The 22,611-nt window shown below is 40.7% G+C and overlaps 1 protein-coding gene across 2 annotated transcripts; it reads right to left on the bottom strand.

Annotated features, from left to right (window-relative positions):
- Positions 1-1,666: 1,666 nt before the first annotated feature.
- RIPK1 (receptor interacting serine/threonine kinase 1) lies at positions 1,667-21,402 on the bottom strand. Of its 2 annotated transcripts, none has more exons than XM_086608967.1 (11): positions 21,251-21,402; positions 19,532-19,685; positions 18,932-19,069; positions 15,945-16,173; positions 14,959-15,108; positions 13,663-13,739; positions 10,560-10,650; positions 7,518-8,081; positions 5,291-5,362; positions 2,871-3,035; positions 1,667-1,964 (listed from the first exon to the last, which is right to left on the bottom strand). In XM_086608967.1, the coding sequence occupies exons 1-11, from the start codon at positions 21,400-21,402 to the stop codon at positions 1,678-1,680; spliced, it is 2,079 nt and encodes a 692-aa protein (XP_086465093.1). In that variant the 3' UTR covers positions 1,667-1,677. The 2 variants fall into 2 exon arrangements, with proteins under 2 accessions (XP_086465093.1, XP_009977984.1); XM_009979682.2 differs by having other exon boundaries at positions 2,871-3,023.
- Between the last annotated feature and the right edge of the window lie 1,209 nt (positions 21,403-22,611).

Genomic DNA, 22,611 nt, shown 5'->3' with positions numbered 1-22,611 from the left:
AAGTCAAAACAGCAAGGCAATGCAACAAATTCTGAGGAATTAAAAATATAAATATCACTGTGGTATATACTGATACACCCTGAGCTAGCCTTGATGGAAAGTATGGGTTTTAACACGCATTACAAATGAGTATATAAACACTCCAGTATCTGGGTGGATGTCTCACTCTTAGTATTAATTTTTGCCAAAATCTCTTGTTTCGGGGGCCATTTCCACTATAGCCTTGTGCTAAGCAGGTTTAAAGATGACAAAATTGTTGATTCCAGTTTAATTTTGCTTCTACTAAATGGTGGCTGCTGTATTAAGGAGCAGAAATCCATTCTAATTACACTTCTATTAAATTATTAGGTTTTTCTGACAATAACAAGAAGCTAATGAACACTTACTCCTTTATCTACAGCATAAGGAATGACTTGCTCCAAAACATCTGCTGTAAACATCTGTAGATTTGATGGAAACACGAGGTATCATCCTTCATAGGAAGAGTTTGGCATAATTATTCTTGGGGCATAAAAACTTACAGCTCAGTAACTCTTCTCGGTGTGTGAGGTCTAAGAAAGATTGTGTCAAATCTAGCAAGTCAGAGTGGCAAGGAACATTCCCAAGGACTGGGACCCCATCACCTCTGCTACAGAGCTGCTCCAGTGTTCCCCAACACAGCTTCAGCACTGTGAAGTAGTCCTTGCACAATGTTTTGGAGGCTTAAAGAATTTGTTATCCTGGCAGCAGGCTGCGACATGCCAGTTAACCTCAGAGCCCAGGAACATCCCCAGGCATGTTTAATTTACTAGTATAAATGCAGCCTAAGAGATTAAGAAACACTCTGAGCCTCCAGAGCAAGTAGGAGAGTGGGGCTCCTGTCATGGTAATAAGGCACCTTCCCCTGCCCAAAGCTCTAAGTCCCAAGTTTTTACTTTGCATTGCATAATGATTGATTTTTTTTATTTATTTTTTTTTACTACTTGATAAAACAAGTGAGAAACTCGCCACGTAAAATCTTTTCTACCAAGCAATGTAAAAATCTAAGGCAATATTAACCTGTGAAAGAAGAGTATTTTATCAACTATATGCTTTTTAAGCTAAAGATTATTTTTGCTTTTATTCAGATTGCTGTTCTGCATAATTCTAGACATCCATATTTAATAAAAATAATAAAAAGATTTAAAAAATAATATCATATTGACTTAGAGCAATCTGAGATAGTACCCTTGTAAGTATTGGCACTTCTGGCAAAATTTAAGAGTTGATTTTTTTTCTGTCCAAGTTTTTAAAGGAGTGAGTCAGTCTTTCACATGTTATTGCTGATATATTAGCTTTGCTGAAATGACCTGCTTTTGTTCAGAATTGAACAAGGGTACCAACATGTTTCAAGGTAGAATCTAGAAATTTTGTGTCACGTTCTCCTTGGTATTGCATCTTGTCGTCGTTATCTTTGGACAATCATTTAATTCAGAAGGAAATACTTATTTTTCTTTCATCCTCTGGAAGACCAAATATCTCGACATAAACTTTTTGATTTACTGGAGGTATTCACTGAAAACTGCTTGGCAGAAAAAATGCGTTCCAAAAAGTCTGTGCAAAAAGAAGAACTCCAGAAAGTCTGTTCGGAATTGTTACTTGTTATTGGAAGGTCTTCAGGAAAAAAATACCCTAATTCTCCCTCAGTTCTCAGCCAACTTATTCCTGATTGATTTGCATCACGCTAGTAAGGAGGTCCAGTCTTTGGCAGCCAAAGAGGGCTTTGGCAAGCTTTCCAACCGTAGCGCCTTTGGAGCCCTCCCTCATCACCCACTTCAGCAGCATTTGGTAAACTTTTTCTTTTAGTCCATCTCGTTCGTAGTCGTGATCGATTTCATCGATCTCGGGATCGCAGAAGCCCAATTTACGAGCACAGTGCTTCCACTGTTTGGCCAACTTTTCTCTCACTAGGTTCAGATGTTTCTCAGTCAGGACAGTAGTATTCTCTGCAAAAGGAAAGGAGTGTAAGAAAATGGCTTTGATTAACGTTTCTCCTGCTGCCCTTGCTATCTCACCTGCCCTCCCCCAGCTATTCATTGCTAATATCTGGAGACAGAATTTTAGTGATACAATCAGAGGTGGGTTTCATGGAGGCAGCATTACCCAATGATGCCAGGAAAGAAACTCCCAGCCAGAACATGTGTACTCACAAATCAGTTGCTGGACTTGTTTCTTGATCTGAGACTATCATGGCTTGTCAATCTGTGAAACTGAAAAGCTCCTTCCTAGAGTTCTTATATAGCTGACAGACGTCTGTGTGATATGTTTTATGTTCTGGGACACTATTAATTTACTTCTTTAAGAATATGCAGGGATAGTTTAATACAGTAATGACCAACAAAAATAAGTTAAATGTCAAAATCTTCCAATTTCTACCTGAATGAAGTGGTCATGGCCTCAAGCCTGGCAATGTTCGAGAAGTGTTTGGGCAATGCTCTTAGATATTTGGTTTAACTTTTAGGTTTCCCTGTGTGGTGTCAAGTGCTGGACTTGATGATCTTCATGGGTCCCTTCCAACTCAGGATATCCTATGGTTTGAACTGTAAGTCAGGTGAGGACCACCAGACCTAACCTTGCTTCTACCAATTTGAGTATCGTTATTCCTCTTGTTCTTGATGCATATACATCTATACTTCCATCTGGTGTCTTATAAAAGGTCATGAAACTACAGGACAAGTGAGGTACATGGTACTAGAAACAGTATTGGCACAAATCCTTACTTGTTTTATATGCTCTTAAGTATGTAGTAGAAAAGGTCCCAAACAGTTATTACTCAAGTATCAGAGGGAGAAAGCTGTACCAGATAAATATATGGGGAGAATACATCAAAACCAGGGAGATTTTTCTCTTACCAAATATACCCATTGCTTCATAATACCTATAAGTTGCTTCTGCATCAACAGGAGAAGTGCTGAAGTGTTGATTGTGCTCTTCAATCTTCATGTAATTGTAAGATCCAATTTGAATTCCAGAACTGTTACTTAAGTTGTACTTAACTGAATCTTCTGTATAAGGGAATCGAATACAATTTCATAAACAACTGCATATGGTTCAAAATATCAAGAAGTAACATAGAGGAAGTAAGGAGGAAGAAGGTTCTGCTAATCAGGGAAGTAATGAAATTATTTTATTGCAATTAATGTAGAAATGGCCATTTACTGGCAATTGTGAGCATATTTTCATCATGCAGTGTGACATAAATGTATTTTAGTGAAAGCCTGTTCTATTCTATGACAAAGTGCCATAACCAAGCTTTACACACTGGTAGTCACTAGACTGTAAATAACGTTCCCTACGCTTGAGGAATGTGTAGTTGCAGCCTCGCTTTTTGTTGGCTAACAACTTCAAGAGGTCTCTAACTGAAAGCACTTTTTGTTTATATTTTAAAGCCTTCTGCCTCTCAGCTTTTCTTTTCACAGACCTAAGTTCAGGTTTACTGTTAAGACTTCAAAGTTCTGTGAGACAGAAAATCATTTCTAGTTGCTCCTAAGGTTTCTATACTCCATGTTATACTATGCTGTCTTGATGGCATCTCTGTTTCACAAGGGATTTCTTCATCCCTGCTCTCCAGGAGTATATTCTTCAGTTGTATCTCTTTTCAGTGAACCACAGTGCACTACTTGCTTACTGTTTGTTTCAACAGCATCTCTTTGTTTTGTTGTGTTTTTTTTTTTTTTTAAATTTTATTCTTTCCCCTGTTCTGTACTTTTTGGTTCGAAGGCAAGAGTGGAACATTTTCTGAGATACATTACTAAATGTATCTAAAGGTATTACTAAATATTACAGTATATTACTAAATATGTATCTAAAGGTATTACTAAAGGTAAAGATACCTTACTAAAACACCCTACTCTCTTGAATTTTATTGCTGAGGATTCAGAACTTAAAATAAACATGTATATGCACTGATTGCACAGCTAAATTGCGTGCACCTCTGGGAACTTGCATCTGTGGTTTACCGTATGTGATTAGTCAAACACCTAACTTGGTGTCTTCTGCTTACAATACCCACGTATAACATGAAAGTAAGTGACTATCCTAGTCATCTTAGGTGACATCAGTTTTCTGTGCTCTTGACAGTGTTTCTGAACTCTGGATAACCATCCGTTAAACGTTCTAACTCTAGTTTAAATGGTGAATATGGCAACCTGGGTTTAAAATTGAGGTACAGGTACTTAAAATGATAGACCAAGCTCTGTATTTCATCACCCAAAACGATGGTTAGATGCACAAACATCCTTGTTAAACACTCAATTGCCATGTGAGGTGTGGAAATCTATGGTCACGTTACAAACACCTGACTAAATGCATTTAATATTAGTTAACCTGAAACTGCTAGCTAGAAATACTTACATGCATTCATGATTAGTTTCTAGAAGTTGCACAAAAGAACACATTTTATCATGTCTCAAAATATTATGATTCCTGTATCCTTTCTTTTTTTTTTTTTGAGGTGAAGGACCCAGGAAATAGGTCCTTATTTTTTAGCTAAAAAATGAAGAAATCCCGTATGTTTGCTATTTTCTTATCTAGTAACGAAATAAATCTAGCAGAAAATATGAAAACATGCACAAATGCTTTGTCAATATTTACAGTAAAAGCTACTGTGCTTATAAATCCCCTTTCCCAAGCCTCTACGCTTTGCTTGCTTGTCATGTTTGGGTCATCACTGAAAGACTCTAAGGGGCATATAGTCAAGAAGACAGAAACCTGCTGTTTCAAGTTTACAAGTAAAGAATTCACGGTGTCCCAGGCAACACAACTTGAAAGGAGCATATATTAACTCCTTCAGGACAGGACAGAATTTCAGGAGTTCCAGACAGTTGAACTGTAGAGACCTGTGCCCCAAGGAAGGGTGATCAGCACGAAGCCTGCAGCTAGAGATTTGTACTAAAGATCCAGAGCCAGAAAGGACAGGTGTCCCAAACGTGTGTGTGGTTCAGGAGCTGGGTATCACACCAATTTAACCTTTCATCTAAGACTGACTGGTTTAAGGTATACAGGAGGTCTTACAGCGCCCTCGTGTTTTCAAAAGCTTTTTCACATAAAAGATGATGTCCTTGATCCATCAAACACACATCTAATGGCATGTACAGGTCGTGCTGGAGACAGGAGTTAGTTTTACATACTGGTACTGATAATTTCAGCTATGGTTAGAAGTATTAAGCAATAACATAAATTATTTCAAGATCCTGAAGGTTTTTCCTTTACTGATGAGGATGCAATGCATAGCCTGTTGGCTACCAGGACAGATGAAGGCTACAGCACTTACCTGTGCTTACTCTGGGTGCGGTAGGATAGTATGCAAAAGTTCCCCTTGTGAAAGAAGTGGAATCCTGGTTACCTAAACAAAGAGAAAAAACATAAAAATGCCAAAAGCATTAAGTAAATAAAAAGCAAATACACTTAAAAATGACTGCCGTAATTGTAGCAGTAGGAGTACATAGTTTGCACTCTTAAATACAAACATACGAAAAGCTTTTTCATTAACAGGATTGCATCTTCTTGAATAACTCTAGTTAAAGCAATGACTTTATTGTGGTTTTGCTCAGTGACTAATATCCTTAACCATCTTCGGATCCCAGTAAGGGCAATGGGCTTCCATGTGGGTGCATGAATACCTGGTTAGTAGATGACAATGTGGGATCACAGCACACCAGTTATGGACTGAGCTGTCTCGTATCAAGTATTCAAACTGGAAAACTCTAAACTCCCAAGTGTGCTCCTACTGCCAAGACTGACTGCGATTTGTCTTAGCACGCTACTTGTGACCAGCTCTGGCAAAGGCATGGGACACCACTGCACCTTCTGCTGGTGGCAGTGATGTCTGGCAGAGATGTACCTTCCTGCCCAGGGCAGTCATTGATTTGGATGCTCACAGAGGAGCTCTGCAACTCATGATGGGGCAGTAAAAGTGACTGGGTTACGGTTACCCGACAAGTCAATGGAAGTGCTGCAATGCAGCTCTTCTGCATCTCAGTCTGCTACCTGCCATGCTACGGCACGCAGCCTCCCTATAGTAAGTTTTCTTTTTTTTTTTTTCTTTCAAACAGAAGATTTTGCTTTATTAGTGATGTCGACAGTTCTAATCTCTGCCTTCTGACATGACAGCTCTGAGGCGTTTCAGTAAATAAACTCACATAAACAACTAATCGCAGCCTCTGCATAAATAATTTAACAGAATAACACCTTTGTGTCATTCTGCCTGTAAACAGCTAGGCATCCTTGAGTTGCTTGTGAGATGATCTGGAAAAGAACACCACGCTAAAAATATCCAATACTTAGTAGGAGCAGGCTAATGTATCTCTAGTTACCATTTATTTATGCTTTTTGGCAATGCTCAGTGATGTCTTCCTTCTTTGTCTCCATACCTTTGTACTCTACAGCTCACTAGCAAATACCAGCAGAGGCTCCCCATCAGCACCAGGTAGAGCTCTCTGGAGAAATGAGTTCTGAGCTTTGGCTCCTTGTTGGCTCCCTGAGCCTCTTACCTTGCTGTAAAGCAAGATAAAAATACCCATCTATTTTCTGAAATGCTACAGATGTTTCAGCTCTGGAGTCCCCAACACAAGAAGGACGTGGAGCTACTGGAACGAGTCCAGAGGAGGGCCACGAAGATGATCCAAGGGCTGGAGCACCTCTGCTATGAAGACAGGCTGAGAGAGTTGGGACTGTTCAGCCTGGAGAAGAGAAGGCTCCGGGGTGATCTTATTGCAGCCTTCCAGTACCTAAAGGGGGCCTACAGGAAAGCTGGAGAGGGACTTTTTACAAGGGCGTGTAGTGATAGGACAAGGGGCAATGGATTTAAACTGTTTAAACTGAAAGAGGGCAGATTTAGGTTAGATATAAGAAAGAAATTCTTTACATTGAGGGTGGTGAGGTACTGGCAGGTTTCCCAGAGAAGCTGTGGCTGCCCCATCCCTGGAAGTGTTCAAGGCCAGGTTGGATGAGGCTTTGGGCAACCTGGTGCAGTGGAGGGTGTCCCTGCCCATGGCAGGGGGGTTGGAACTAGATGATCTTTGATGTCCCTTCCAACCCAAACCATTCTGTGATTCTGCACAAGCAGAACCTATGGTATGAACACTGCATTTTTTGAGAGTCAAAAGTTTTCCTTTCCTTTCCTAGCTCTTAGATTTGGTAGCTGCTGGAGCAGTATCTGCTGTCTGCTATTACTTGGCTGGTAGCCGCAGAGTTAGGCATTGGGTCTGATGCTCCAATATTGCACTGATGCTGTAACAATGGTTCACTTGAAGTTAACAGCCTGAAATCGGTGAAAGCAGCATCATGGAGTCAAAGCTAGAGCACTTCAGTGCCCCGAATTAACTTCAAGTAAGCAAAGAGCACTTCATGAAATAAATTCACCTTTGCTATATCACAGACCAGCTGTTAGCAATAAGCAGGTAGTTGTTACATAAACTACAAAATGCTCTTGACCACTTCACTTTTAGAGAACAAGTGTGTCTTCAGAAACATAGGTTTTTGGGGAGGAGGAATCTCACCTGGATCTGTGTCTGCATTCTTGGGATACCAGTTTACGTTGGTCTGTGTGTGCAGGTTTGGGCCAGATTCAGGCACAGGAGGTTTACTTAGGCTAAAGGTACTGGCTGAACACAGTCCATAGACACCCTCTGTGTTTCCTGTTAGAAGATTGTTGGGGTTTGGCCCATAAAAAACTTCTGCATTTCCTCGTTTCGGTGTTGTTGCAGCTGGCTGTGGCCAAAAATACGGATTAGTGTTTGATCCTGTTTTTTCAGCCCTTGGGTACAGTTCACTCGGTTGAGGGGTAGGAGAAAGCTTTGCAAATGGATCGTAGGAAACTCTTCGTCTCCTTTCTTCCTCTCTCATTTCAGGGGTGTATACTACAGGTGGAACTTCTTTATCCATCCGGCTCCCAAATGCATGGTAGTTGTACTCACACTGAAGTTTTCTCTCTAGATTATCAGGAGATGTAAATGAGGTCTCACAGCTCTCAACAGGCTGGTTCTCGGAGGAGGCAGCAAACAGGGCTTCGTTAACCACACTGGTCACGGGACCTTGAGAGCTGTGTAGGGAATTAGGCTGATCTGAAAGGCAGGAAAATGAAATATTTGAAATACATCCGAATGCAAGTATGTAACTGGTTGCAATGACACTAGAATCTATCAATCTACCTTTCATATTACGGTAATATATAAAAGGTGAAAATATAACATTACTTCCAGCATAAGCTGTGTTTTCTTTTATAGAATGCCTTTACTGAGAAGTATCACAGATTTTTATCTAGGAAGTACAGGCTTGTTTAAGCTATCAGTGTCAAGATCTCGGTCAAGTGGTGTCAGAATTGACTTCTTATACTCTGCTTATATTGACATCAAGTTCTCAACCACTGAAGCAAACAGTTTGTGGAGGTGTTTGTAGGGTCTCATTTAATAGTGTGTCTCCGCTGGCATTAACTGGAGTTTCATCAGTGCAAAACTGGAGTGTTACAGGAGGGAAAATATCACCACTGTAACAGGTGTTACTTCGTGGAGCACAAATAATTTGTCATTAAAGTCATGTTTGCAAGTGATTTTGTAAAATATCCCATCTGGCTATTTTGTGATGAGTCCTTTTTGTCTAGTTTATTCTTCATAGTCTCAAAGAATACATTTTTACAAGTAACACTTACCAGATAAAATAGTCTGTGTCATCTGCATCTTTCAAACTAATTCCCACTATAAAAAGAAGCTCTACTTCAGTCTTGAACCAGACTGAGTTATCATCTGGATCGTGCTGCAGCCCTCCAAGCCTAGATAAGAATGCAAAAATCTGCTTCTTACTACTTGTTCTTGTGTTTTTAAGGGTAGGACTACAGATGCTTTCTTAAAACGTTCTGAAAGCTTCACAGTTGTCTAGAAAACATTGTACACTGCCTAAAGCAAGGGACTCTTACAGACCACTCTAAAATTGGTAAAAAGTGTACGTATGTGCTTCTATTTAGCTCAGATAATGCTAGTGAACTGTTTTGATTTTTTTTTTCCCCAAATTACATTAATTCAGTCCGTATTAGGCAGGACTAAAACAAGTTCCTTTTGATGGCTGTATATTAGTTCACCTTCAGTCTGACTCGCTCTGCTGCTTTTGTTATCGCTGCTAGAGAGGGAGTGGGAGGAATAAGCTAATACAGAAACAACCTCATCACCAGTGACAGCTATTAGCAGTTCAGTATTAGCACACATTATATGGCATCCATTCTCCAGGGCAAGCTTGAGATGGATGAACAGATCCTGTGGGATAACTTTCACTACCACTGTCTGAGTAATGCCCATTGACTGGAGGAAAAAAAATGACTTTGACAGGCTGTCAAGACAGTATCTTTCTGCAGTTCAATTTACAATAAAGCCTTTTGTATTTAAAGCACAAAAGCATCTGTAATCTGCTGCAGTCATACGTGATTATTTTTGCTAGGGAAAGGTAATTATACTCATTTGAAAATATAGCAGTGGGGCTGCCCTACTAAGTCATAGAATCATAGAATGGTTTGGGTTGGAAGGGATCTCAAAGATCATCTAGTTCCAACCCCCTGCCATGGGCAGGGACACCCTCCACTACACCAGGTTGCCCAAAGCCTCATCCAACCTGGCCTTGAACACTTCCAGGGATGGGGCATCCACAACTTCTCTAGGCAACCTGTTCCAGTACCTCACCACCCTCAGGTCTACTGAAGTCCACCAGGTCTACTGAAGAACAGTCATGGCAAACCTACCTTTGGGGCAGATTTATTAATTGCATGTTGTAGTTTAATGTTATTAATTTAATAATGACTTTTAAATGGTGTGAGCCAACTTATCATTTCATTTTTACTGAATTTGATACTGTTGCTTGTGAATCAGTGTTGCAAATATGATCCCATATCCTTTGCCCATTAAGAAACTTTGGTAAAAGAATTCCAGATACACTACTACAAAACTGTAACTATATCATCACGTGTTAGTGAGACAGCTCCATAAAGCCATGAAACACGCAACTCATCCAAGATTAGATAGAAAATATGAGAGAAAGGAGAGAGAATTCATCTACTGGTGCTCCTCAGATGATTCCATAGAGAGCTAGATCATAAACAAAAGAATACGTTACAATTATGCATCCTGGTCGTATTTAGAGCGTTAATAAAAAATGCTGGAGTGGGAAAAGGAAAGTCTTCATGAAATTAAAGCCTACAGACCAAGCAGCTGGCATGACTAAAAGGATGGGAAGAAAGATCGAGTATGAAAAGTAATTATCAAAGTCACCATTGAAAAGTCTAATGTTAAACAAAATTTTCAGCATAGGAGAGGAAAGCAGAAGAGGGTAAAAGGAAATGGGTTCAAACTGTAGGTTGTGGAAAATTCAAAACAGGAAGCATGACTCTTGGGAGCCTGGGAGCAAGTTTAATCTTTTCAGTGATTACACTTCTCTCTGAAACATGGAATAATTGAGCCTCTTCATAACCCCTTAACGGTAAGATTACTTACTTTGTACAGGTACACAACTTTATCTTTGGCAGAATATAGAGAACAATGATGTGCTAGTAAGTGACTTACCTACTTGCCCATTACTGCTATCTTCTGCTACAGCATCTATTTGAAGGGATTGCATCCTGTTCAGCAGTTCATTTGACTCGGGCCACGTTTTCTGCATGTAAGAAAGAGCAAATTATCAAGTTATAGGCAAAAGCTTAACCCAAGGGAGTACTGGTAGCGCAGGAAACAGCACAGCTTCATAGTAAAGTGACCTGGTTGAACAGATTCTGTGAATCTGTGCAAAGAGATCCCATACTCTTACAGAGAGCACAACCTGACAGAAAATACCCATTGCTTTGCTACAGATGGGAAAAATCTGTTCTTGGAGGAAGGAAGGACTGCAGTGCAACTGCAGTATATAATACTCTGAGCTGGCCAAACAATACCCTTGTCTACATGAATATGAGCTTAATCCAGACAGAGTGGTTATCATGGTCTGTCTTGTACTTGATAGCTAGACTGTCTGCAAGCAAGCTCAGTGACAGGATGCTGAGGTAAAGGTAGCAAACGTGCATCCTGTTTTGTGGACCTATACTTAGGAAGTAAATTCTTCAACAGGGAAGAGGTGAGAAAGATGATTTACATTCAGGTACGGCCACACTGACTTTTATGAAGAGTACTGGGAACAAGGAGCTCAGAGCAAATCTTCAGAAAGATGCAGTACAACTTCCTTTCTGTAAACTCACCCTCACTTCACTAGAGTGAAGGCAAAATCCATTCCTGTTCTGTTTTTTTTTTATGTTTCCATTATTCAGTCTTCACTGGAAGTCAAAGCATTTTTTACCTGGAAAAATTATTTCTCAATTTCCCTCAGTGCTTTCTAAAAGTAGGGTTTGGTGTTTTTTTCTTTTTAAATTAAACCCAGGAAGTATTTTCATGGATTAAAACCCAACAACAACTATCTCTTCTCCAAAAAATATATTCCCTTCTGAAAGCAAAAGACAACATTCTAAAATGCGTTACAACCTTAGGTCATTAGATTTTACTTGAGTAACTGAACTGCTTGAGCAGAGGGGTGGGACCAGATGACTTCCAGAGGTCCCTTCCAATCTCAACCATTCTGTGATTCTGTGGTCCTTTTAGTTAGGAGGCTGTGGACTCTGCTTCCATGATTGCTGAGGGGGGGATGTGGGGGAAGGCCATACCCAAACCCTCTAACTCGTGTTACTACTGAAGCTGCACTAGTAGTTCACACCATTGACTTGTCTTGGATGCTGTATGCATATTCTGTGCCCTGATCAGAATGGATGCTTTACTTTCTGAGAAAGTAATAGACTCGTGGCCCATTTTCTAAATATTCCTTTGATCCCTATGATTTGCATGGTATATGTGCAGAGAGCTAATGCAGCTGGTATAATTGGTCATGACCCTGATTTGGGGCCGCTATCATAAATCAGACGTGTATGCCTCACATTATGAGTTAGTTTAGTCAAATCAGTCCAGGAAATTTGTTCCATCAGTTTCATTTTGCAAAACTCTGTTACTTTTTTGAACAGTCACTGGTGCTTTGTAAACATCACGTGTTCTCTAGACCAGAAACTTTCATTTCCACAATTGTAGACTTGGCGACAGAAGGAAGCACTTCAAAGAAAACTGTAAATGAATGGTTTCACGAAGGAAGTTGTTTTTATTTTCTTAGTTAAAATAACTGGATATGTACTCTTCTGAGCCTCGCTTCACTGCAAAGATTAAACCCCTAATGCCACGAGTTCTCACCAATAGCTGTCACTACTACCAAAGTGAGTAAACTGATAAAATCCGTGATAAAAAGGTTCCATAATCAGCCCAATTGTTCAAGAAGCTTTCATTCTCTTATTTTCAGCCAGGAAATAATTATCTTTATCATCATTTATAAACCTACAGCCAGAAAAGTAAGAGAAAACAACTTGGACGCTCATGAAAAACATCTGATTTCAAATTTTACCTGTTATTACTGTGGTAGAGCTTTCTGGTCTCAAGCAAGCTGGGACTCGTTAGACACTGCCTGGACCAAAATTACCAAGAAGTTACAGTTTTTTACACTTACTTTAAATCAGATTCTGCCACTTTTGAATCTCTAGGAATAACATTTTATTTCATGAGTGAGACTTAATGGATATATGAGAAGCTCTTGCAAAGTATTATCATAGAATCACAGCGTCATTCAGGTGGGAATAGACCTTGGTGGACCTCAGTTCCACCTTCTGCTCAAAACAGGGTCACCTACGGGATCACAGTCGGTAGCTCAGAGCTTTGTGCAGTTGGGTGTTGAAAACCTTCGATGATGGTGACTGGACAATTTCCTTGGGTAACTTTCTCCACTGCTTGGCTGTCCTCATAGGGAAATATTTTTTTTTATCTTACATCCAGTTTGAATGTCTCTTGTCCTCCTACTATGCACTGCTGTGAAGAGCTTGGCTCTATCTTCTCAATAAACCCCTCATAGGTAGGGGCAGGCTGCTATTTATGTCCCCCAAAGCCACTGCATGTCTGGGCTGAAATAGCCCCAGTCCTTCAGCCCCATCTCATATGGCAGGACTAATGTGCTGAGCAGACCTGCTTGATCTGCTGCCTGTGTCACTGTTGGTACAGCCTGGGATGCTGCTAGCCTTCCTCACTGCCAGGCAGGCTGTGGCTAGTGCGCAGGTAGCTGCTCAACACCACCCTGAGGTCCTTCTCAGCAGCGTTGCTCCCCAGCCAGGCAGCCCGCAGCTGGCACAGAAGTCAGGTTTTTTCCAGGTGCAGCACATTGCATTTGTCCTTTCTGAATTTCACAAGGTTTCTGTCACCCCATTCTTTCAGCCTGCAGCTGGCAGACTTGCTCTTGTGACTGTATTGACTGGTCCTCCTAGTTTGGTGTCACCTGCACACCCTATAAGAGTATGCTCCATCGCTTCCCTGAGGTCACTGATAAAGGAGTAAACCTGGGAAGGTCCCAGCATAGTAGTTCCCTGCACTACTGCAGTTGTTACTGGCCTCTAGGTGAAGTAGGACCCCTTAACCACTACCCTCTGAGGCTCACCCTCCAACCAAATCAGGTCGGTCAAGCATGGACAGTCTCCATGTGGCAGAACCTGGCCATAACTGGGGCTGGGAGAGGGGATGTGGGGAACTGACACTTTAAAATGCTTAGCAAGTTACTCACTTTCAAGTTCTTCAGATCATCTTCAATATTTTTCCCCAGATTTTGATAATAAAATGGCTTGTATCTTTGACTAATTTCTGCAAAAAGAAAAGAACTAAGTGAAAGTGGTTTTCAATGGAAAATAATTTATGCTGTTAAAAATTCTGATAGATAAAGCCTGAATAAAGACTTGTGTGAAGTCAGAAACAGGAAAATTGTACATACATTTGGAATCTGTTCACATGGCTCATATTGCCTTAATATAGTAAAGAGAACAGGGTGGTTTTTAGGGATTTTTTTTTTGTTGTCATATTACTTTTTAGGGTGAAAGCTCTGTTTATGATCTGTGGCTGACAGCACCTTGACTTGACTGGCCAAAAGAATGGTTGCCACATTTTAAGAAATAAGATACATTCAATCGCATTCAGCTATTTGATAAACAACTAGCCCGTCTCTGCTAAAGATGAACTTACTGAAATAATCTACTAAAATGGTCAATATCAGTATTTTGCATATGGGAAAATCAGAAGCTAACACCCAGTGCAAGCACAAACTCAATCCATTAGGAGCAGATTATGCAGGTTAAATACGGAAATAGATGTGTTCCTCCTGGTATACAAATTTCCTCTGAATATTTACGTACACGCCTGTTGTATATGAAGCTTTTGATGCCCTTGTCTAAAACCAAACCTCCGTTTCCTGCTATGTGTAGGGTTGGGGTTTTTTGCTTGTTGTTGTTTCAGGGTTTGGGTTTTTTTGGCACTACATATTGAGGCACAAAGAAGAGACAGGAGGAGATAAAGAATTTTGACTTATTTGCTGAATGCTCTTAGTCTCTTTGCCAGACCATTCAGTCAAGATACCGACTGCAAGTGTTCTGGGATCTGACCATACAAAAGGATGATTAGCTAGTCAAAGGCTGTTGCATTGCTCATGGAAGGCTAAACTAGGACAGCTTTTGAAGCTAGTTTCGACAGGGTATTTTCTCAGTCATAGCCAAGATATACTATGTCTTCTGATGTTAACTTTTCCTTAAATTTCAGCAGGAAGATTATACTATGCTGAAGACAAATTATCTGCAGGTATAAAGTGCCTTAGCTCCATCCACTCACTAGTATTTCTCAAATCTGTAAATGTTGGACCAAATCCTATTTTTAGTCAGTGTACAGGGAGCATGCTTTACTGGACATGTGACTTGATATTTCTATTTTCAAAGCAAAAATGTGTATTTTATGAGGAAAACACTCAAGTTTGTTTTGCTGCATTACAAACTATTGATGGACACATAACAAAAAGAATCCTAAAGCAATGCCTTACCTGCAAAGGTTGGCCGTTTCTCTGGCTCTTGCTCCCAGCATTGTTTCATTAAATCAACAATTTCCACTGGACATTCATCAGTGATCTCCTTTATGTCTGGTCTGTTTCCATTCATGATGCCAAAGCAAATCTGGGCTTCATTTATACCGTCTGAAAGATAAAATTTCCTATAAGATCCTGAACACAGTTTTTTCTACATTTTCGTAGGTAAAAGAAATAATGAAGCAGCTCCCTGTGTGTTTGTGGATATGTAAAAGAAGATTTCAAAGATGTCAGTTACAGCTATAAATCTCTTACATTAGTGAATTTGGATCCATTGCCCTAACTTCCATGGATTAGGGATTTATTTTAAGATTAATGGATTTACTTTTATATGTAAGATATGCCCAGTGCAAGTAAGGGTTACAGATCTAGCTTTCTAGAATCTAGATTTCAGTTATGCTCTGCACTGGGTATGAACACAAAGGTGGCCACACAGGCAATGTTTAGCCATTCAGTTAGCAAAAAATCCATTCAAAATGATAAACGCTCTGGAATTCCACAGGCTGCTCCTATTCTACAGGAGCACGTTACTGTGTGTGGAGAAATTCACTCCACACAGCTAAGAAGTGGTAACTGGCTGCGTGACCACTCCTCTTGAAAGAAAAACCACATGTAACCAGTCCACCTCAGGAAGTGTTGTACATCAAAGTTTCCACCCTGCCCTGCCCGAGGTTTGTCTAACTTCTGCCACTGAGTGCAGGTTTATGCCCACACCATGTGGATGTGACCAGATGGAGCTCATGCCTGCACTTCAATTCAGATGTTCTTGTCCATGCTTAGAAGTCAGGAATGATGCAACTAATGCCTCTTACCGGCCACGAGGTGCTGAACAGGCACTATTATTGGAAATAGGTGATTTAATCTACTAACTTTCATTTTATAACTTTAAATGCTTAACATTTGTAACTTAATTTTGTGATAGCAACCTTTTGGAAAGAACTTACGTTCGTATGGCTCTTTGTTGGCAAAAATTGCCCAGATCACTATGCCGAAGCTGTAAACATCTGATTTCTCCCCAGGTTTTACATTAACACAGCGTAAATGCTCTGGGGCCATATAGAAGAGAGTCCCAGCGTTGTTCTGGCAAGTGCTCTTGATTTGCTTCTGTCGGACAGTCTCTTCTTGGGTCAGCCGACTCCAGTTCTTAAAAGAGGCAACACCGAGATCTGCAATCTGAAAAACAAGACACATCAGAGCTAGTGCTGTGATGAAGAGGAGATAAACAAGTATTTCATGCAGAGCCCAGTTTTATAATGAATAGCTGGTAAAAACTTCTCTAAAAATGAAACATTGCAAAAAACGCAACTACGAGAAAGGAAAACAAACTATTTGCTGGTTTATGTTTGTGGTTTTTTTCCCCTAAATTAAGTATCACTGCTCACTGGGAACCATTAGACTGAACCTTCGTTATTAACTTAACCCCAGTTGGAACAATCACACAACGTAAGGGAAAAAGAAGTTTGGTTTGCTCATATAGACAATTACGTTCCAGATCTGCTTGCAGTGATCATGGCAGAACAGAAGACCCGTATGAGAAGCTAAGATTCAAATCTTGAACAGGCTGGAGAGGTGGGCCTGTGAGAACCTAATGAAGCTCAACAAGGCCAAGTGCAAGGTCCTGCACATGGGTTGGGGCAATCCCAAGCACAAGTACAGGCTGGGTGGAGAATGGATTGAGAGCAGCCCTGAGGAAAAGGACTTGGGAGTGTTGGTTGAGGAGAAGCTCGACATGAGCCGGCAACGTGCACTTGCAGCCCAGAAAGCCAGCCATATCCTGGGCTGCATCCAAAAACGCATGGCCAGCAGGTCACGTGAAATTTATTTTGCCCAGAGAAGTTGTGGATGCCCCATCCCTGGAGGTGTTCAAGGCCAGGGTGGATGAGGCTTTGGGCAACCTGGTGTAGTGGAGGATTTCCCTGCCCATGGCAGGGGGAGTGGAACTAGATGATCTTTGAGTTCCCTTCCAACCCTAACCATTCTATGATTCTAAATCCAAAAGTAATCTTTGAGATGGGCAGATATCCGTCCTCCCTCACTGCCCTTTCCATTTAGATTCCATTTAACTCAACTTCCTTACATCTTCCTACAGAAAGGGGGAGGAAGAGGATCTGAAATGATGCATATGGCAGAGACACATGAAAAAGGATAGCATGGAATAAGTTAAAGCAGGAATACCTGGGTACTGTCTGCTTGACAAGGTGATGTTACTGAAACCTTAGGGTGCAGTTTTACAACTAGACTAATGCAAAGAAAATAATCCTTTCCCCCTTTCCCCACAGCCTCCTGTTATGTGCTCCCTCTGCTCCTCCTGTTCCAGCACTGACACTTACCTGACACTGGGAAGACCTAGTGTAAAACACTCAACTCGCTCGCTGAACCAGGCGCTCCCCAGCAGAAGGGTAGCACTGCCAACAAGGTAAACAGTAATCTGCTGGTTTGCTTTCCTAAATCAGGGCAGTGTGGTCAGATTAGCACCAGTGCTAACACAAGGGAGAGGAAAAATGGAAGAAAATGGGACTGCCTCTCTTGGCCACAGGCAGTTGTCAAACTGAGTTCTGTAAATCACTTCGGATAAAACTGAGGTGACATCTTGCCTCACTTCTAACTCGCTTTTCTTTTCTCTCTTGTTGCCTCTACCTAGCTTATTGTTCCTCTGTTCTGAAGCTTCAGGCTAAATTTAGAGGTCATGTATTGAGGAAAGGGAAAATGTAAGTGACATCCTAGTGAGGAAGCAGGAGTCAAAGTTCATGTCTGAAAGTGAGAGGAGGCCTAATGTGATACAGGAAGATACGATATAAATCTTCTTATATTTGCAGTTTCCTAGAACAACTATTTCCCTTTATAAATATTGGCAATATTAGACACATTCAAGCAGACAGCTCATACAGCAGCTGCCTTAAATTATATTTTTGATCAAGCTGCTTAAGGAAGACTGATCTGATTCTGAATTTGATCCTTGGTTCCAGTTGCGTTTGTCATGCAGTGTGATGATAGCCTAGTTTGGTCCTGTCCATATAAGCAAGCTGAAACCCCAAAAATCATCCAATTTACATTTAAAGTAGATCATGGGTTTTTTTGTTGTTTTGGCAAAAAAAAAAAATTATAGTTTATACCTCTTATATGCAAGCTGCTTTAGGACTTGCTACGATATTAACCTTGTTGAAAAACTTGTCACCAATTTATGTGTGAGAAATATCAAATGACAGAGCTCTCTTCACAGGAATTTATTCTGTAGTGTCAAACTGTAATGGGGTGATTATTTCACCAACTCACCTTGACCAGAGACAGGACATTAGATGAGGATTGCTGCAAATTCTACTCAGGTTTATTCAGCAGTAAGCTCTGTATCTATCTGTCTTGATCCAAAACCCTACTAAAGTTAATAGAAAGGCTTTGGAACAGGCTTATAAACCATTCTTTGAAGTGGTCTCCTGCTGCTTTTTTTGTAGCTGCTGGCTGTCATTTAAAAATGATGACTAAGGGAAAAAAGAGGGAGACAAAAGATGAGAAGATAATAGGCAAAAGAAGGAAAGGAATAAAAAGGACGAGGTAGAGGCAAGAGGAGAAATTACAGCAATAGAGGACAAAAGACATGATCCATAAGACGTTCTATTTTGTGTTAGTTTCTATGTGTTAAGATTTGGGTTTTTTTCTAGCTGTTTGTTGTAGTTCATTAATTTTCAATGATATTACTCATTTTTTTAAATACCCTTATTGATTTTTTTTTTTTCCACAATTGGGGGAAGATTATGCAAATCTCAGCTCAGAGACTGTATAGGTGACCATACTTCAGTGATCCACTGCTAACACAAGTGGTAGCTCGCTGGACTATAAAGGAGTTCATCTACCAATCAGGAATACTAATCAGTGCAGCTGAACTAGGTTCTTAACCCACATCACCAGCTTTCTCCATTTACATTCTAACGAGTACCTTAATGTGGAAGTCTGTGTCCACAAGGATGTTTTCTGGTTTTAGGTCTTTGTGTACGAAGCCTTGCTCATGCAGGTAAAGCATTCCTTCTGCGATCTCCAGCACGAAACGCCCTTTCACTGACAAAGGCAGTGAAACCTAAAACAAAGAGCATGAAGTACTATCTATTAAAAAAATGCTACTACAATCATCAAATTAAAAAGCAGCCTTTTAAAAAGTTTCTTTCTTTGTCCCAAGGGTACCTCTGCTCAAGCCATGGTAAAAAAGAACTAAGGTCCTTCTTGGATATAAATTTTTGCATTAAAGCAATTCTAGAGTCACTCCATATTTACAAAAGCATTATTCTTTAGCAAGATCTCCATGTATCTCTACAAACACTCCCATAACTTTGAACCCATAACTCCCCTGTGATGCGCAAGAAAGCCATAGTTGTTCTCTGCTGCCTCTAGAAAAGGCAGGGCTGCCACTGGCTCTTTAATACAGAAAGAAGAATGAGAAATTAAAGACTTCATTCTCTAGAGGTGGCAGTAACATCCTATCCCTTTCAGGCATCTTATCAGCCCTAAGGAACAGCAAGAGATGAAGCAATTCACAGCTCACTTTCTGTAGCACTTTCATCATGTTCCCCCGGTCCACATACTCCATCACAAGTGAGTAGTTTCCATCTTCCAAAACTATACCTAGTAGTTTTACCACACGGTCATGCTGCAGCCTGCGCATAATCCTGCCTTCTTCAAGGAGGGAGGCATTATACCTGTAAAATGGAAATTACACTGAACTTAGAAGTGCCAGGCTAGAAAGAACACAGAGATGAAAATGCTGTCGATTCAAAATGAAAACGATGGCCAAAACTGTCAACATCCCTAGAGCCACTGTAAGATGAACCACACCTTCAGCTGGTTTTGAATTGATACGTCTTCGTTCATGCCAGCTTACATTCTCTAAGTCTCTGCTCAAATGCCTTGCACAGTGACTGTCTGCACAGCCTGATTTTTAAGACGTGGTTTTCAGAAAGTGCATAAGGATTCTTTTTGTAGGTGCACTGCTAGGTTGTGTATGTCCAAATCCCTGAACTTGGGGGGATCAGGACAGGGCAGGGCTGAAAGAGCCTTTGGACAAGGAGGATCAAGACACACTCTGCTACCTCTTGTACATGAAACTATACTGGTCTCTTTCCCAAAGGGCTGGTATTCATGTTCACGTTCAAAAATGGATTTATTACAGGGGATCCACCCACACACTGGATGATGATAACATTTAACAACGATTACTGGTTTAGGATGCGTTCAAACCCTCTTTACCTGGGCCTCAGTACAACCCATCAATAGTCCCAGGTACACAGCTGGGAGCTCACTAAAAGTGTTAAAGAAGGATGGTACCCATTATATTAAATAGAAGAAGGGGTGGTATTTTTACTATTGCTTGTGTTCTAGGCATTGGGCAAAAGGACTTAAGAAAATCTTGAGACTATGTTGCTTGCTAATGCTTTCCTACTCTGTGACTTAAAAGGAAGCTGCTTCTCCCTCTGTGTTCCTCTGTAGTACTAGTGAAGAAAGTGGTTGTTTTGTTTGCATTAGGCTCAGTTATAAATTTGCCTGTCACTGAAGTCTGCAGCCTGCTGGGATCTCTTAAATTGCTTTCCATCGCCAAAATAAAAACTCAGTTCATTTACTTATCATAACCCAAACTAGAGGGACACGGGTTTTTGTCTCTCTCTCTCTAGTGGATGACTCATGGAGAGTTTTAGGATTGTTAGCTGTGAGGTAGTAAAGCTGCAATGTGACCTGAATCCACCGAAATCAACAGCTAATTCAGTCCTTGAGTTAAACCAGTGGGCTTGGCTCACTCTGCTTTTTCTCAAGGGAGAGGGGGTTACAATCTTGGTATTACATATGTGGTGATGGAGTCCTGCTGATAGCTCATGTGTGCTTAGCTCCTAGTGGACATCTACAGTTGGACAACTGTATTGAAAATTGATCTGTGAGCTTGAAAATATCACATGGCCACAGAGTTCCTGCATTTCCTTAAGTGTGCAAGAGTCCCCTCGATTCTTATCAATTCACAGTCACGCTCACCTTGTAACAGAAAACAGGAACTTCACTGGAACAATGAGTTAAAACTGAAACAGTTGGCTCATGAAGGAAAAAAGGAAAATTTGCAAGACAGCTGCTAGTATTGTCTTATTTTCCCCACATACAGTATCTCCAAGATCCAAAGATCTGAAATTATTACACTTTATTTAGATTTATCCCCATTGAGTTTAGAGGATTCCTTAGACTAACTGAAAGGTAAGAATCAGAACTGAGATCTGTAACTTACTCAGTGCGCTGGGGTCCCGTATACACTTTTTTTAATACTACATATCCATGTTTCTTGTGAAAGCATAAAGAAATTGTTCCAAATCCTCCAGCATCTAATTGTTTTTTTTCAAGCAAATCCTCGGTGCTCATGTGGATGTCTTCCAGCGACATGTTTGCAGTCTTTGTGGCTTAGCAATTAAAACAAATTCAAGTACCCTAGTGCTTCTGGACCTGTAGTATAAAGGAGAAAAAAAGCAGCGTCATCATCAAGCATTTAGCTGTTCCACTACATAAGTGTCTATGTAAGGAGTGGGACACAAGTGTATACTCTGGTGATCCTTATGAACAGGTTTTTTTTCAGTTTGAAACCGAAGATGCTGTGGTCCTCACAGAACCAGACCTAAAGATCACAATGATTTATCCTGTCAACCCATTAGAGTTATATGAAGTCGACGCACAACCATTTATTCACCTAAGGATCTCAAAGTCCTGTTAATAAATAGTTCTCATCCATATAATATGCAGTAGATAGGTACTGTCCCTACACTTCACACCTGCAAAAACTGAAACCCAGAAAAAACAAGGACCATAGTCCCAAAGGCAGGTAGAGCCTAACGATTGTGGTTGCTATCTCATTTTCTAAATTGCCTGAACACAGGCCTGCCAGGTGCCCAGATACTTATATAACTCTAAGCTATATTTTAGGCACCTTTGCAAATCCACCTGTAAAGAGTTTGCTTGAAGCTGAAAACAAACAAACAAAAGGTTTCTCCGGAGGGTGAAACAAAGAACCCAGCTTCTGTGGGAAACTTGTTTTCACAGCTGTCTGAATTCAAGGAGACAAGTGCTAGGAAGGACTATGGTGGGGGTATAAGGCAACTTCCCCCTTGGCCCCTCGAAGAGGAACAAAGAAATTGTGAGGGTTTGCAGTATCTCCTAAGTGCACCAAAAGTGAGTTGGGGGAGCCTATGAAATGGGTAGACAAGTAAACCCCAGTGGACACCAGAATAATGTTAAGCCTTTGGTAAAGCCGTGGTGCTCTCTTGCCTAATGTGTCTCTCAGGAGGTAAAACCTTAAAAGAAGGCTGGACAGCCCACACCTTTGGCACACGCCAGCGAGCTGCGTTGATTGCATAGTTGTAAGCCACAAGCTCTGTTTTCTCCCTCACTGAACTTCTTCTACCTGAGACATATCACATCAGGTAAGGACAGAGTTTGCTGAGAAAAGACAAAGTCCAAGAAACTACTAGCAGGGCTGCTCACTTTCCAGCCCTTTTGGGTGACCATGACAGATATACAGAGCTGAGAGAAAGGCACTGTTTCAAAGTGCCACTAGCAGCAGCAGTTGATTGGCTCATTGGGTAATTAGGAGCTCTAAAT

This window comes from Tauraco erythrolophus, chromosome 3, assembly GCF_009769465.1.
Source record: "Tauraco erythrolophus isolate bTauEry1 chromosome 3, bTauEry1.pri, whole genome shotgun sequence".
Classification (NCBI taxonomy): domain Eukaryota; kingdom Metazoa; phylum Chordata; class Aves; order Musophagiformes; family Musophagidae; genus Tauraco; species Tauraco erythrolophus.
This window is presented reverse-complemented; position numbering and strand designations above follow the sequence as displayed.

Excerpts from the sequence above, each read along its gene's own strand:
- RIPK1 (XM_086608967.1), bottom strand. The coding sequence starts at position 21,402 with ATGTCGCTGGAAGACATCCACATGAGCACCGAGGATTTGCTTGAAAAA. Across the intron at positions 19,686-21,250 it reads ACGGGACCCCAGCGCACTGA|GTATAATGCCTCCCTCCTTG; the intron begins GTAAGTTACAGA and ends TCCATTTTACAG. Across the intron at positions 10,651-13,662 it reads ATGATCTGAAGAACTTGAAA|AAAACGTGGCCCGAGTCAAA; the intron begins GTGAGTAACTTG and ends TCTTACATGCAG.